The following is a 16267-nucleotide window of genomic DNA, read 5'->3' as shown; positions in this document are numbered from 1 at the left end:
CCCTGATTCCCCCTCCCCCTCTGAACCCCCCGGTCCCAGTCCAGAGCACCCTCCTGCACCCCCAACACCACCCCAGAGCCCTCACCCCCTCCCATATCCCAACCCCCAATTTCATGAGCAGTCATGGCCTGCCATACAATTTCCATACCCAGATATGGCCCTCGGGCCAAAAAGTTTGCCCACCCCTGTCCTAGCTGTTTTCCATAACAGATGGTGACCCAGACCAGTTCCAAACAGAAAAGCTGAAGAGGGAGAGGCCACCCAACTATGCTAGAGGTAAAGAACAGAGCAATACACAAAAGAGGGACTGGGGCAAGTGACCTTTGCTGATAATACTTTATTTTCCTTTGTTCATTGTAAACAAATTATAACTGTTAACGGACAAATGGCTCTTTCAACTACTACTAGTGTTCAATCCATTTTTATGCTTTGGGTTTTTAAGCCCAACATTAACTGCACTACTCGTGACAAGTCTTTTAGGATCAGGGCCAAAATTCCAGTTCTAGTTCTGCTGGTAAGAAAAAGATCCTTAGAATTCTAAGTTAAGCACTATCAAAATTGCAACAAACATTAGATAAAGTGCGTAAAATAAAGTGCAAAGAAGTCAAGCAGAAAGACAGGCACAAGAATGGCTGGACTACCTGGCAGGCACCATTCTTTCCTTCTATAATGTTCAAGTTCCTCTCACAGATGCATACAGAATGGTATTTACTGCATCAGTGGACACAGTACAGACCTCTCTACCCATATTTATTTATAGATTTGGTATCAACCCAGGTCATAAAAAGTATCACACCCAACAAGACAAGCCTAACCCCTGGAGCACACTGCAAGGCCAGTTCTGTCTGGCTGAGACAATAAAAGCAGCTTTTATGACCCTTACTAATGGGATCTCTGAGATCTGGGGTTAGGAGATTCTGGAAGCTAAGTGTGGTCATCCCGGATTCTAAGATCGGAGCTATTTCTAACCCCAGATCCAATGAGCTAATTATCTCCAGCAGGGAGAGAAGTTTGAGTCAGTGGGACAGTGGTCATGAAACACTCAAAATGAGGTCAACCACGTCCTTTTCATCTCATTGGAGGTCTGTGGTCTATCACAAGGACTCTATTTGCCTGCTTAGCTTACCTTGTACAATGGAATTAGTTATATTACACTTCCAGAAACTAAACATCTTTATAGATTTCATTTGGCTGTAAGCGAGCCAGCTGACTGTAATACACTGGGAGCTACTGAAAGGGAAATTGAGTTGCCCATCTCTAAATGTTAGCAGTCTACATCCATTGCACTACAAGCATGTTGTGGGCTGCCAAAGTTAAGGAACTTCTTTTTAAACCATCACTCATTTCTGCTTCTTCCATTCTCTGCTGCCTGTTTCTCCATCCTACTTTTCCCTCTTCTCTGATTATCAGCTGCAGAGAAGCAGTAGCCAAATCCAAATGCCCCTGAACAGAATCACTTTCCACCAGAGAAACATGCTGTTAAATGAAGTAGACCAGGGGAGCGTGGCTTTTGGTCTGTTTCTAGTCAGCAGCAGACAACTGGGGAAAGAGATTCTGTGCAGCAGCAACTAATACAGGGACATCACTTGAGCTATAGGATGCCTGTTGCCTGCCAGTCCCCAGTGTATTCCAGACAGTCTGAGCCATTTTTTCACCCCAGGAACAAATGGGTGGTGGTGGTTCTATTTTAAAGTATATAACAATTCAGTCCAAAATGTTTCACTTTGTCAGAAGGGGAAAGATTGCTTTGGTAAGGACACTCATTGCATGGTTCAGCAGTCTATAACTTTGCTGTGTGATTAAATTTCACCATTTTAACCCTTTTATAAAAGCAAGGTGCTTTCCCTATAGTGCAAGGGGTGTATAGCTCAGCTTGTTTACACTATGGAAAAGGACATAAGAGTCCTTGCGACTATCCAATGACAGTTGTATCACAGCAGTTTAATCCACTTAGTGGATTAAACTAGGGAAGCAAGAGGTAAAACAATTCTCACAGACATTCTTATCCTATTTCAAGCTTTTCCCCCTTGTACTGCATCCCGTTCCAATTACATCCATCCATCCAAGGGCCCAAGCAGCAGGCAAACACTTGTCAGTGATTTCAGCATAGAGACACCTGCCATATACAACCAGCCATTGCCTTTCAAACCAACTAAAGGATTTGCACATACTGTGCTAGTGTAAAAAACTTAGTGATAATTAGTATAGATCTTTAAAAAGTCACCTCAAAAGTTCAGTCCCAAGTCTATGTAAATGGAAACAAAACTCTTCAACCATTGCAATGATAGATCCATTATAAAATGGCTCTGGCTAATAGAAATCAAAGAGATTTATGTTTCAACGTACAGTGAGCTGGGATGGGATGGGATTTGGTCATCAACTATACACAGGTTTACTGGGTTAAAACAAACCCATGGCAAAAAAGAGTGCAACGCCTCTTGGAAAGAGGAGAAAAGTGCGTTTCTCCATAATCCTTAGTCTTGCTTGTTCAGGTTTAAAACACACAGAAAACACCCTGAGATATAGATTGTTGGTCATCAGAACACAGGATTGGCACTTGTATTCCTTCCCTTTAGCTACAGGCACTCTAGCAGCTCCTGCTTGCCACTTCACTCTCACTGAGAGATCACCGAGCTGCTCTTCTCTGTGCCATATGAAGTCTTCCCTTTATGGATGCTGGTGCCTGGTAGTTATTTCCTAGTGGTCTGGGTGAACCTGCTTTTTTGTTTGGACTGGTGCACTGAAAGCCACTGGGCACAGATGGCTTGCACAACATCTTCCCCGCTGTTCTCGGCCAACTGCCGCACATGCTGCACCAGCTGCACGGCTCTGGTATTCTCTTGTCTCACGGAGACCAGGTAGGCAGAACGCAGCTTGTTGCACATCAGGTAGGCTTGGATCTGAAGCAATAAAGAAAAGTGGTTGTTCACCACAGCCTCCCAGACTGAGTTCTAACACACAGGTAGAGGTGAGGGCTCATTGGGAAATCTAGTTCAGTAGGCTGTACTATTTAGAGAGGGTGTGCATTGTGATGCAGAGGATAGGATGTAGCACAGGCCAGGTTCTGCTATAAGAAGTGTACTACAAAGGGCCAGTGCATTAGACTTTTTAAAATGTAAGCCTCTGTCACTGGCTTTTAGAACTTCTTTGGATGCTGATCATCATGGAACCAAAAATCAGGATTCTTGCATGTGTAGTTCATGCTTGAAAACCTCCATATCTGAACAGCAAAGATTCACAGAGGCATTCTGCCCATGGCCTAGTTCTTTCAAAAGCTCACATTAGGGTCACTGTAGCATTGAACTTAATGCAGTGACAGAAATCAAATCAAATTTCTCAGAACAGCATGTCTGGTGGTCAGAGCAGGAGAGTGGGAATCAGGACTCTTTGAGTCAAGTCCCAGCTTTGCCACTGGTTTGAATGTGACCCTGGAAAGTCATGTGACCTCTGGGCCTCCGTTTTTCCATCTGTAAAATGGGAATAGAATCTATTTATCCATTTGTGAATGTAAAATGATTTGAGAGCCTTATACTGAAGACAGTAGAGAAGTGCAGTGTATATAATTAACAGAAGCCATGTATTTCAGTCTTAGCATAGTCTACAAAGAAGAGAAATTACCAAATTGATCAGGTAAAGGACGGTGTGCGCCTACCACAATGGCAATAATATAACACTGGAATAATAATGAGCTCAATGCTGGTCTCCCTAGATGCAGAGAGATCCCCATCAGCTGCTTGCTGCCATGGGAAATTAAGTGCACCTATGAGAAAATAGGTAGGAAGAACCAAAAAGAACCAACTGAATCTTTGCATTGCTTTTAAGTCCCACACAGTAGCTCTCAGAGACCTAAGGGTCTCTAACTTTTGGGTACACTTCACTCCCAGTGATGGGGAGAAGAGATGAGATCAGGCACTTACAAGGTATCTAAGCTCAATCTTGAGAAGCTTTGGTTTCATAGCGTTCCCACAGCAAGCTAAGGGTTTCCCATTACACTTTACTCACCTTGTTTTCGTCGCTGTCCATATCCTGGATCAGATTGTCCAGATCCTATACCCCAAAGGGGAAAAGCAGGTGACAATTAGAGGACTGTAGATTGCAAACCATTATAGTTTTATAGCCTAACAGATTAAAACATTGCACAGATGAAATTACAGCAAGGTGTTTAAATCATCTCAGCCATCAACTGTCCCAGTTCCTGAGGCGCCGGGTACTAAGCCCAAATCTTCCCTTTTACTGCAGCTTACCTCCTGGCCCAAAACCAGTGTCGTGTCTTCAAGGAACTCCATGAGGGCAGCTTTTCCTCATTAGGACTTCCTGCCCCCCTCTACGCAGTGGTAGCTTCATGGAGGTCTTTCGGGTTCCCTACCTCCACACACACACAGAGCAATGTAAAGGCTTTGTGATGGGCAGGGCAATCTTAACGGGTGGCTTCCTATACAGGCAGCAATTCTTGAGGGCACACATGGCTGTGCTCCCTCTACCAGCAAGGGATCTTCATGGAAAGACACTCCTCCTCATCCCAAACAGCAACGTAAGGGAGGATCCCACTGGGTAGAAGGATCTCTCCTGCGTGCCACTTGCACAGCACCTTGCTGGGAGATTTGAGGGAAAGGACCCTGTAGCTAGACAATCACACCCCCCAAATAGCCATTTCCCTTTGCAGATGCAAACTGATTTCTCTGGAGATAGAACATGTAAAATAAGGGGCCAGAAGAGGTTGACAGCATGTCTCAATGCATGGTATGGATGCTGAGAGGCAAGGGACTGTCCCCTTTCTAGACTATCCCACCTCAGAAGACGGTGCCATGGGGGCAGCATTACCTCAGAGGGGATATCCTTAAACTCATCCAGGCAGTTTAGGATGATGATATCCCCGTCATTTTTGGCTGCAACTCCAGACTCATTGACGCATTTAAGGAGCTGCCGGATCTCACTGTAGTTCTGCTGCTTCACCAGCACCTTGGCCACTTTACTGTACACAGCTGCAGCCTCCAGCTGGAAGTCCTGAAGTGGGAAAATGGAAAGCATCAAAGCAGCATGTTCAGTCATGGCAGATTCTACCAAGCCTGCCCAGAGGAGGAGCACTGTGCTGCTAGAAGAACAGAATGTGGCTCAAGTACAGTCCACACTGCTCTAAAACGCAGCCCATTGCCACCCTCATTTTCCATACAGAAGTACAGCCCTCAGGGCAAGAGGGCCAGCATGCCACTTTGCTTGTGAAGGCCAGGTCACTCAGATCACAGTGGGACCCTAGTCTCCAGAGGCCACTCCTCTGCACTGAAAATCTGGGCAGCTGCAGTCTGTTCCACTCCATGCAAGGCAGACTCTCCCCTTGCACTCCCACCAAGTTACTAATGTGGGTCCTTCTCAGCTAAGCACCTGGGCTACTAGTACCAGGCTGGCAAGTATCTCAGCCTCAGCCATCCACACATGCTGGAGAGACACATTTCCAAAAGAACAGTTTCCAATTAAAACTTTCTGCTCCCTGGATGAGCACGCTCTGGGAATAGCATTGTGCCAGCTCTGGGCCTGTTTCTTCACTGCCTCCATATCCTGCGCAGTCACTGACACCTGTGCAGAGTGGGTGTCAAATGCTACCAAATCTGAATTCTCCATTCAGACCTGGGGTAGCACTTTGCACAGGGTGAATGACTGAAGAAGGTGCAAGGCAGTGGAGAACGCTGCTTGGTTACTCTGGGAGAGCAGCAGGGAGGAAGGGAATGCATTGCTAACTCTGTGGATGAACAAGGAGGCAAGTTAATTGGCTCTGAAGAGACCAGACCCATCTCTCAGGAGAGCAGGCAGTGCCCTAGTTTTCCTCTTCATATGGTGCATGGAGCCCCTTCCTTCACTTGTTCTCTCCCATCAGGGTGCCCCCTCTCTAATCTCCTCTCCTTCAGTGGATGAGTGGGCACCAATTTATTCAGATGCACAGCAAGACAGCCTTCTGGCTGATCTAGAGATCTCAGAACTGCCAGCATGACACTGAGACACAGACAGGGGAACCTTGAAAATTAAGCTCTACTCCCTCCCACACTCACAGCCTCCCCCAGCTTAATTGGATCTGGAAGTTGACGTCAGTGACTCTCTAAACTAAAAGCTGGCCAGGCAGTTCATTTCCAGGGCGGAGAGGGGTCTCTGACAATGCATGGAGGTTTAGAAGCTACATAATTGATTGGTCTGTATTTTACACAAACATGGGGACTGATCTGAAACTTGTGTTTTCCCCACTTGATGCAAAGGGTCTGGTAATAAACAGTGGTGCTTTACAGGAGTGAGATCAACCTTACATGCAGCAACTTCTTAGGTTTTCCATACCTGGAGGACTCTGAATGCAATTCCAAAACCTTCTTCAATGTTCTTCCCTTCCAGCATGACCTGTGAAGAAATTTCCAACATTAGACAAAGGGGAAAGTGAGACATTCCCATTTGGTTATGTGTAGAAAACTCACAAGGAAATGAAGTCACTTGTACAAAGTAGCCCAGGTATTTTACTGCCTCTTGCCTGAGTTCAGCACTGCAATACCGTTTGTCAAAAGGCAATTTACCGCCTTGTTAAGAAGTATCTCTAACAATGGGAGGCAGCATGATCCAGAGAGGGAGAGGCAAAGAAATGAGTTCTGTTGTCAGGTGCCCCATGGTAGTCAAGTTACTTAAACTTCTCTCCACCTGTAACATAAGGATAAGGATACTTACCTACCTTTAAAATGCACTGAGAGCTACAACTGGAAAGTACCTTATGTATTATTTGAGAGTCCAGATGAGTGCTCCAGGCCCCCAAATCATCCTTTAATCCACAGAGCAGGTCAAGTTAAGGCAGCAAATGTTATGTTTTAAATAGCAGCTAGTACCTTGCCAGCTACATCCATCTTCATGTGATTGTTTCCAAAGAGAGTGGGCAAGGTTGAGCCAGTTATCTGAGAGGTCCCTGAACTCTCACACCGATGCAGGAACTTGGTGACTTCCATCTGTAGCTCAACTGTATTGATGTGCCTAGATTGGGAAAAAAATTCTCATTTATCTGGGTACAGAGACGCATTTACACAACTATTAATGAAGTGCACCATCCACAAATTATTACATTACTGAAAGTGTCTCAAAAGGTAGATGTGTCTCTAACAAAATTAAAAATGGCTATTTTAGCTGCTGTTTGACTTGGGCATACAGTAATATTAACGTTAGCTCCTTCTGTCTCACCCCATCTGCAGCACTGAAGTGCCCTCCTGAACTGCATAGGAAACATGCATTACGAGTGCTCACGTGAAGTTCAGCGTTACACACACCGACCAGCTGTGGATCTCTAACAACAACTCCCAGACACGCACAAAAAGACTAATTTTTATTAAGCTGCAGCCAAGTGTGAAAAAGTTTCAGTAACTTTAGATGAAAATAAACCTTAAAAAAACTGTAGTTATAGACACCCCAAAAGTTAGAAACAGAGGACTAAACTTCTAACAACATTTTAAAGTTTGGAAATTCAGTTAACCATCTAACTCTTACTTCTAAGGCTCGCATCTAGCTCTGCTACTATACAGGTAATAAGTTTAGCAAACAAAATGTAAACTGTATAGACTATATCGGTTTTGCCTACATACAGGAGGGTAGATGGTACAGGGACTGACATTCTGTCACTTGAGACTTGTCTTGACCAGGAAGAGCGGTGCTTCCCGTATACCACAGTAGGAAAAAGGTCAATTTTGGGCTGGGTTTAGCTAGAGTATGTGAGCTAAGCCCAACCTAAACTCAACCAGTTTTCCTCATCAAGACAAGTCTCAAGTGCAACCTCATTCCCAGAACTTCATTTCCTGTTTTGCAGATACCTTGATACATCAGTGGCTGTCATTTTCTTCCGAAAAGTGCAAGCAGCTTTTTTCCTTCCGGAACTCCTTGAAACCTCCTGCAGGTAGATTTTGAGGTGGTCCTTGACCTTCAGGAGCCATTTCTGTTGGCCTCCCAGCTCTGTGTAAGACTTTGCCTTGTGAGTGAAGAATCTAATGCAGGTCATGGCAGCACGGACATGATCCTTGAACAAACAAGTAATGAACTTTTAAAAGGGGGATCATTTGACAACAAGGCTAAGACCTATGATGTTGAGAAACACTATAAGAATCTCAGAAGCGGAGAAGACTGAGAGCATCCATAGGCAGAACATCTTCAGAGCTACTTTGACTGTTGGTACTAAAATGCTCACACAAAGCAAACATTATGGTTCCCTAAGAGGACATACAATTAAAGCAACAGATAAGATGGTGCAACAAGACCAGATTCATGACAATAAGCACAGCAGATATGAATAGACAGTATTGCCTGGAGTCTTCTTAAGATCAGAAAAGTTCCTACCAGCTTATATTCAATAAAAATTAAGCAAGCAAAAGACATACTATGTATCCGCAAAGCACAAGGACTTCAGTTAGAAAATGCGAAACAGGAAACAACTGCAGACATGGACTCTGCAGTTACTCTCTCACTTAAAAAGAAAAGGAGTACTTGTGGCACCTTAGAGACTAACAAATTTAGTTGAGCATAAGCTTTCGTGAGCTACAGCTCACTTCATCGGAGCATCCCAGGGAATTCACAGAAAACATAACGTGACCAAGGCACAGAGTTTAACACCCAAGTAAAACTGCTGAATAGAGTGATACTATTCACTATTTCAGCAATAAAGGGGGGGCCACACACCCCACCCTTACCTTCATAAACTGCTGCAGTTCATACAGAATGTGGTAGTAGTTCTTTTTCTGCAAGTGTTTGCAGGCTGCAATCAGGTAGATGCCCCAGCTCTCCAGACTTGGATCAATGGTTTCCAGCAAGTTCTCCAACATGTGCAGTTTCCCACTTTTATAACTTGGGACAAAGATCCCTTCAATGAACACTTCCGGTGGGCTCTCCTACAGTGGGAAGAAGGAAGCTTGAGGTGAATCAGCTCCAGGAATTGGCTTTTCTCTTGCTACTGAAGGGAATACCAGTGACAGAGAGGTTAACCCTACATTCTGAGCACAGGCAGGCACCCAGCAAATTGCTGGCTTTGAACTGTTTTTTAAAGGGGTGCTACCATGTTGTTTAATCACTGCATTCAGGGTAGTGACTGGGTTTGCTATTTTTTTTAAAAACCACTGCACAGCACAAGTTACAGAACCCAGTATGCACAGAAATGTTTTAACAAAAAATACATTTGGTGGAAACAGGTTAACTTTTCAGTGGAATCCTTCCCCTGCAGTGGTGAGAGCCTCAGCACCAAAACAACCTTGCACTGCTGTAAGAGAACCGGAAAGTGAGAACTGCCATTTGAAGCCTCTCTGTCCAAGTTGCGGTAGGAAGTTTTCAAGCTAAAATTGTTTTGAATTACCTGAAAAATTTTACTGGTGGAAAACTGCTTGTGCACCACTGGGCACTCAAAAGCAAGCAGATTTTCTTTAAAAAACAAAACAAAAAACAATTCACTTCTAAGCTAAGAACAAAAAGGATATGTTCAAAAGGTAACTGAGAATAAGGGCTTTGAAAGGACCTTCTCAATTCTAACTACAGCAATCACACTGGTGATAATAAAGAGAAACCAGAGCTGATAAGGCCACTTAAACAATTACCTATTAATAAGCCAGTTAACAGATTGGGGATAATGGAGTTAGGTATGTCAATCAGTATGTTCTACATCAAATGTATTTCAATTCTAATAGGCCAACGAACCAGCTAAAATCCCACACACTCTAGAAGTTTTAAGTATTTTTCAGTAGCTTTCATGTTGGTAAGAGCTGGTGGATTGATAGTACTGGAGGAGAACAGAGAATGGCTCTCTTCTCTAGCCTTCCCTACTTTGGCAAGGGGATGGGGCAATAATAATTTCAAGATGGAACAGTGCTGGTTAATGTTCTACATGACACAGATGTTCAGTCATTTGGAATAAATCCACAGAGAGACTGGACAATGAGAACATAAATAGTGAAAGCTCAGAGGAAATAGAGCATGCTGGAATTTGAATTCAGTCATTATATATACTGTATTATCCTGGTCACCATCTTGGATTTGCTTGGAAGGGAGAAGTCCTCCTAATGCTTTCAGATCTCCAATTTAGATGATACAAGAGCAGATTCTGACACTGCCAGCAGAATTCTTTACTCACCTTATTTAACAAATGCAGAAGTGCTTCTCGCATGCAGTCATGTCTCATGTAGAAGCTAATGATTGCTAGGTTGGTGCCATAAGTGTGTAAATAGAACAAGCACTCCTGATAGTAGCTGTTGTGTTGGATCTTCCCTTCGGACATCATCTCCAGAGACAGGCTTCGTGTCCTCAGGGTTGCTTCCAGGTCTCTCAATGTGGCAAAGTAGTCATCATCCTGCTATTAAGACAGAGAATCAATGACATGGGACTGTCCAGGAACGATTAACAGGAAGACTATTCTGCAGAGTCTCCCTGGGGTTAGTGCGTATCAGCCAACCCCCTCTCTTTTTCTACTGTGATATACATGGGATGAAACTCCAGCCATATTACTGGATAGGGAAACTGTATTCAAACCTTGCTAGCAGCAATGATGCTTAAACATGACTGTAGCTACTGTGGTTCTGTTCCCAATATGAATGGGTCCTTATAGGAGGTTTGTTTTTTTAAAGATATTTCCACTGCTGATAGAGACTTCTGATAAAACAGCAAGTCAGAGACTAAAATGCATATTTGCTGAAGACCAGAAATTTTAGGAGAACAAATATAATCATAGGGGGAAGCCCTCTTGGGATAGCAGTTTACTTAAAAATTCAAAGCTTCAATTGGGGCCTGAATTTTAGTTAGTACCTAATTATAGCTTACAGTAAACTCAAACTATATAAATTCTAAAAGGAACATTTTCAATCTGGAGGTTCTGATGTCTCAAGTTTCACCCTCAACTATTACATGACTATCAGAAGTTCTTGACAAAAGAGATACGACATCACATTGTACAGATGGATGGAACTTAGTCTCTTCATAAAGACACTTTGTATGCTCTGTAATAAAGATATAAAAACTTGGTTTAATTACAAAATCAGTGCCAATCAAAAGAGACTGAACTTCCACCTGCAATGGATAAGGGTTTTTTGGTGGTGGTGGTGTTAAAGCAAATCTAGTGCTGGCAACAGATTCTGAATTGTGAGTCTGGGAAACTAAAGTTCTCCAGCCACACAACACAGAATTGATACCAAAAATGCAGGCTTCTTAATAATGACCTTTGTCACAGTACCATAAGTTAATTTGGAAGGGCTGCACCAGTGATGGTGGAAGGAAAGAGGAATGTCTCTTCTAGGACTCATACAATCCTTGCTGCCTCTGAGATCAACAAGGGGGGAAATTAGTGCCACTTCTGATACATAGTGACATGGACACCAGTTCATTAAGAACTAGACTGAGACCTCCACCCCATTTCACACTGGCCTCCAAAGAGCAGTCAGATGTGCTTCTGCATTACTGCATAACCTTCAAAAGATGAGCTTCTTCCCCATTTACTGGGCACAACACTACACAAACAGAATCCCATCATTCTGCTCTCAGTCACTGACTGGGGGGGTGCAGCCAGTGGGGCTTCTGCACAGGCTTCAGTATTTGTGGTGCAAATCCTCACACCATCTGCTCCAGATGCAAATCATGTCAAAAAGACAAAAGCAGCCGCAAAATACTACTCCAGCATTAACCCCTATAATATGCTATGGATGTCCCCTCTCCCTCGGTTGAATCATGTTCTTCCTAAAGAACTGTGCCAAAGCCTCAGGACTTTGACAGTTTTGGTACAGTTCTCCAGAACAGGTAGAATAGCCTCTTACCACCAGGAGTATGGGTTTCACAGTGGACTCCAGATATTGTATCACATCTTGGACTAGCCTTGAGCCATGATTCAACTGGTTCAGATCAAAGGGTGGCTTTAAGCATCGGCTGAATTTCTCTCTTGCTGAACTTAAGTTCCCAGCTTTAAGGCAAGCCATACCCCAGGCATGCCATGCGCCACCTGGATCCAGCCCAGTCTTTGTAGAAACCTAAACCCCAAAGCATTAGTTAGTAGTACATAATACAGAGACAGCACAGGAGAAGCAGATAATTACACTCCTAATCTAAATCAGGGACCTTCCATTGCCCAAAGAAGAAATGTCTTCTTGTACACTAAGAAATGCCTTTATCAGTTCCACATTAGTGACCTTAAATACTAGCTACTGAACTACCCACAAACTCTGATTATGGAAGGATTTTCCGATTGCAAATGTAATGGAAGAGTTTAATCAATCACTGGTCAAGGAAAGTTCAATCCAACAGTTTTTACATTCATAAAGGTAAAGTAATTTTCCCCTTCATAGTAGATTTTATATAGTTTTATTACAAGAACAGAACAACACTAAACAGGTTTGTGGTTTAGAAAGTGATATGAAGTGTTAGTGGTTTTCTGTTTATAGACTTGCTGATGCTTCATGAAAACATTTTGGCAACATTCATTTTCACACAAATCTGCTGATAGAAAACTTCATCCCACAGTTTCTTTAGCAGAGATGTTTGCATGTAAACAGAAACCATTTTTGTTTAACAGTTCATCTGCTCATGCTGCTTATTCCCTACTAGAAATCCTAATCCTGTTTGTGTCATCATAATCCTCTTCATAATAATTGTGATGCCACAACCAGAGGCTTATGAAATCAAGGGGGTAGGGAGGCAAAAAGCAGAAGATAAGCCATATGACCAGATGAGCTGTCAAGGTTTATCATTGTCTCAGTGAATGTTTTTCAAAGTTGTCCGTCCTAGCAGGCCTCTGAGATCCTTAAGTAGAAATCAAATCACAGAAAAGAAAGATCTATTAGGCTGAATGTCCTAGCTCCCCTACCAATGCAAGGTTGTTCCTGACGGTGCATTTTTAGTTTTTTGCCTGTCCTAATTGGAATTGGATGAAATGATGGGGTTCACGTCACTCCCCTTGGCAGACTGTTCCCAAGCAGAATGCAGCTCACTGTTAAACTGAGCATCTGAAAATATTTCCTAAGTTTTTCCTTTTTTAATCACATCCCATTGTACTTTAATATCAGAGATCACATAAATTAAGTTCAGTGGGGAAAGCAAGCCATCTAAGACGATTTTTAAAAAAAAAGGGGGGGGTTAACACCTTCATCCCCCCGTTATTGTTACCTCAACAGCTAACTGATAGTATTCTGCTTCCAAAAGCCGATTCCTTAGCCTCGTTACTGCTGCAGGCTGCAGAATCTGATCCAAAGATGGTACATGGCGATAGGCAGCAGCAACTAAAATATTCAGCACATCCACCTTGCTGATGTAACTGTTCGGAAGGAAGCAGGAATGAAGTGAGTGGGCACGTGCACACACAGCATATCACTATACTCTAAGGCTCATTAGCAAGGATCTTCAAAGCCCTTATGCCTGTAGTATCTTTTACATTGGTGATTCCCAACAACTGGTACTTCCAAATTTGTCTCTGGTACTCTAACTCTACTTCCCTTCCTTAATGCACTGTCCTAGAGCCATTTTGCTGCTCCGGCTAGCTACTTCTCATTCAACCAGACTGGCTAATACAGCCTGTGGAAACACTAACCAGTACTGTCAAGTCTGGTTTTGTGGTACATTTACCTGAACAGCTGGGACCCCTTGCATTGCACTTCCCACTCTATTCTGCCTTACACTGATGCCCCAGGAAGGAATAAAATTCAAATGCCTGACAAGTACCATTGTAAAAGCCTAAACTAAACAAGCGTCTGAAAACAAGCAAAATGTTAAGCTTAAAAAAAAATCTCCCATAGTAAAAGCAACAAGTTTAAACAGTCAGGGAGATTTATTCCCATCTACTCCAAGAGTCTAGTATTCCCAATAGTGATTTTGTGGATAAACAGGTCACTCTCTAGCCTCTAGAGAGGTTAGACCAGCACCATTCACCACCACTTTAATTCGTTAAAGGAAGGCTAAGAGCTCCAACGAATCCAAAAGGACAGCTGGCAACTTACCTGTCACACAAAGCTAGATCCTGGCTCCTTCCAGCTTTTACAAACATCATCTTGGCACTGAAAAGCAGCTGTTTCATGATGTCCATGAGAAGCCCAGCATCCACTTCAGGGTTAATCAGACCTTGGGACAATTTACAGCAGCACTGTATCAGCTGGTGGCCACATGCTGTGCTATCTGAGTGCAGACTGAGGATGGAAATACACAAGGAAGAACTAGGGGCCTGTCAATTAAGAGTAAAGAAAGACCCAAGAGCTTGTAAATGGACACTACAACAGCACTTAATAGAATTCTAAAGGGAACTGGTTACATTGGACTCACCTCTCTGTCTCTCAAGCTCTTACCTGTTCATAATAAAATTCGTTACGCACAATTTCATTTTCATCTTCACTCAGAGAAAGAAGCCACTCAAGTTCAGTTGCCTTGGGTACTCTCATCACTACAGAGCAATCCAAACCTCCGTTACCACAGGTCTGTACTGCTGAGAAAGAGGAATCAGTTAATCAAAATCATCCTGGAAGGGGCAGAAAATCAGGCAGAAAGCATGTCACAAAGTTATTCTGTATGCTTTATCATCAGAGCTACCTGTGCTGTTCTCAGCACACACTCCAGAAGTTAGAGGGATGAAACAATCTCACCTATACAACACGCACAGCACAGAACCACAGAAAGCAGCTATTGCATATGCTCAGTAGCAGATTTCCACTCCCAAACATCAATTTCTATACTGTCTAAAATATTTCCTCAATGAACACCCATATCCCCAATTCAGGGTATTTTTAACTCTTTTGGTGCCACTCCATTACAGTATACCCACCTTCTTTTTTGACCACCTGTGAGCTATAATATTTCTGTTTTTTTGTCAGAAGATCAGTGGAGATAAGTGCTCTGTGGGTGGTAGAAGGGAAGTCATTGAGTCTGAGAAGGGGAATGAATAAACGGATTATAGATGAAGCACTACATGACTTACCAACTTATTTATTTTCTTTTTAGGCTTTGCACTGATGGACTGTGCAGCCCAAAAACCTTAACTCAAATCTGGAAAAAAGTTCCAGTAGCTCTGGAGCAATGTCAAAACAGTACTGTTAGTTTGAGGGACCAGACCAATGAGTTTTTAAAGGTCCAGTACCTCAAAGTGAGATTGCTAAGAGTATCTGCTCCAATCCCTGGAAAGCTAGGGATCTCAGATTTCAAGTGATATATAGCATTAATTTCTAGCCCTGGTACTGTAATTCATGAGATATGGGAGCATGAAAACCAGGTCATTCTGATTACTATCTGGCTTTTTGGTCCCAAATTTAATTCTGAGCTGAGAATCTCTCCCATCAAAATTGACATATGCTGTAGTCAGACCAAAGCTGCAGGCCATCTTAAAGCAACTTGGGAAGCATTACCCTTCTGATGAAGTGATTTGAGATACTAGCTGCTAAAAGTGACAACATTGAGCCACAAAAGCCAACTAACACCCCCTTTCAAAATCCAAATTCTACACCAAGCAAAGTTTTTCCCTCAAAAGGGAAAAACGCCACAGACTCCACAAAGTCCACCAAGGACTATTTATGCTATGAAACTGTCTATTGCTATGAAACATCCGATTGTACCATGACAGGCAGCAGTAGAAAACCTTAAGATATACAGAAAATTATGTCCAAACTGAACTGGAAGATAACAGATGGCAATCAGAACAAGCCCATTTTAAAAGTGTGAGTGACATCTAAGTTCTTAATATCCTTATTCAGCAAAACATCCCCATAGTCCCATAAAGTCAGTATCACTTTGCTGCATCACTCTGCTCTGGTTCTTCCCCTGCTAAGTCTGAGGCTCTATAAGTCCCATGCAGCTGTCCTTGTTGCCATGTTCAAGAGGAGCTACACAAGTCCAATGAAATGATGTGCACTAAATACTGGACACAAATGAAAGACTGAACAAAGTAAAGAAGACAAAGATCTTCCAGCAGCAACTGACCAGAAGTTCCATTTTCAGTTGCTTCAGTCTGAAGTATTTATCTTTCTATTTATTAGACATCTGATACTAGCTGCTCTTTGCCTGACCATTGTAGCTCCTCTGGAGCACAGCAACAAGACCTGCTTTTGACAATAAACAGCCTGCCACACTTCACTGGGAGAGAGGAAAATACTAGCTTGTATTTATGGTTTGTGGAACTATTGAGAAGCTTTAAAAAATTTTATGTTTTAACCTTAGTTACTAGAAGAATTTCAGTATTTCAACTAGCACCCATACTTCGTGGGCCCTTTTCTCATGACCTGCCAGACCTGGAAATGTTCTGGAAGACCAGAACAAATGCTTGCAAGAT

General features: G+C 42.9%; 1 protein-coding gene across 5 annotated transcripts in view; it reads right to left on the bottom strand.

Annotated features, from left to right (window-relative positions):
• Window positions 1-322: 322 nt before the first annotated feature.
• Window positions 323-16267, bottom strand: part of ZFYVE26 (zinc finger FYVE-type containing 26) — a 70592-nt gene continuing 54647 nt past the window's right edge. For 3 of the 5 annotated variants that reach the window (XM_048854059.2, XM_048854062.2, XM_075129633.1), the window contains 12 exons: window positions 14298-14434; window positions 13956-14176; window positions 13129-13276; window positions 11787-11996; window positions 10118-10336; window positions 8691-8888; window positions 7821-8023; window positions 6852-6993; window positions 6319-6378; window positions 4822-5004; window positions 4003-4047; window positions 323-2900 (listed from right to left, as the gene is read on the bottom strand). In XM_048854059.2, coding sequence (XP_048710016.2) covers window positions 2691-2900; window positions 4003-4047; window positions 4822-5004; window positions 6319-6378; window positions 6852-6993; window positions 7821-8023; window positions 8691-8888; window positions 10118-10336; window positions 11787-11996; window positions 13129-13276; window positions 13956-14176; window positions 14298-14434 — 1976 coding nt within the window. In that variant the 3' untranslated portion in view covers window positions 323-2690. The remainder of the gene's footprint in view (window positions 2901-4002; window positions 4048-4821; window positions 5005-6318; window positions 6379-6851; window positions 6994-7820; window positions 8024-8690; window positions 8889-10117; window positions 10337-11786; window positions 11997-13128; window positions 13277-13955; window positions 14177-14297; window positions 14435-16267) is intronic. The other 2 variants (XM_048854061.2, XM_048854060.2) reach the window with 2 other exon arrangements.

Source organism: Caretta caretta, chromosome 6 (assembly GCF_965140235.1).
Source record: "Caretta caretta isolate rCarCar2 chromosome 6, rCarCar1.hap1, whole genome shotgun sequence".
NCBI lineage: Eukaryota > Metazoa > Chordata > Testudines > Cheloniidae > Caretta > Caretta caretta.
This window is presented reverse-complemented; position numbering and strand designations above follow the sequence as displayed.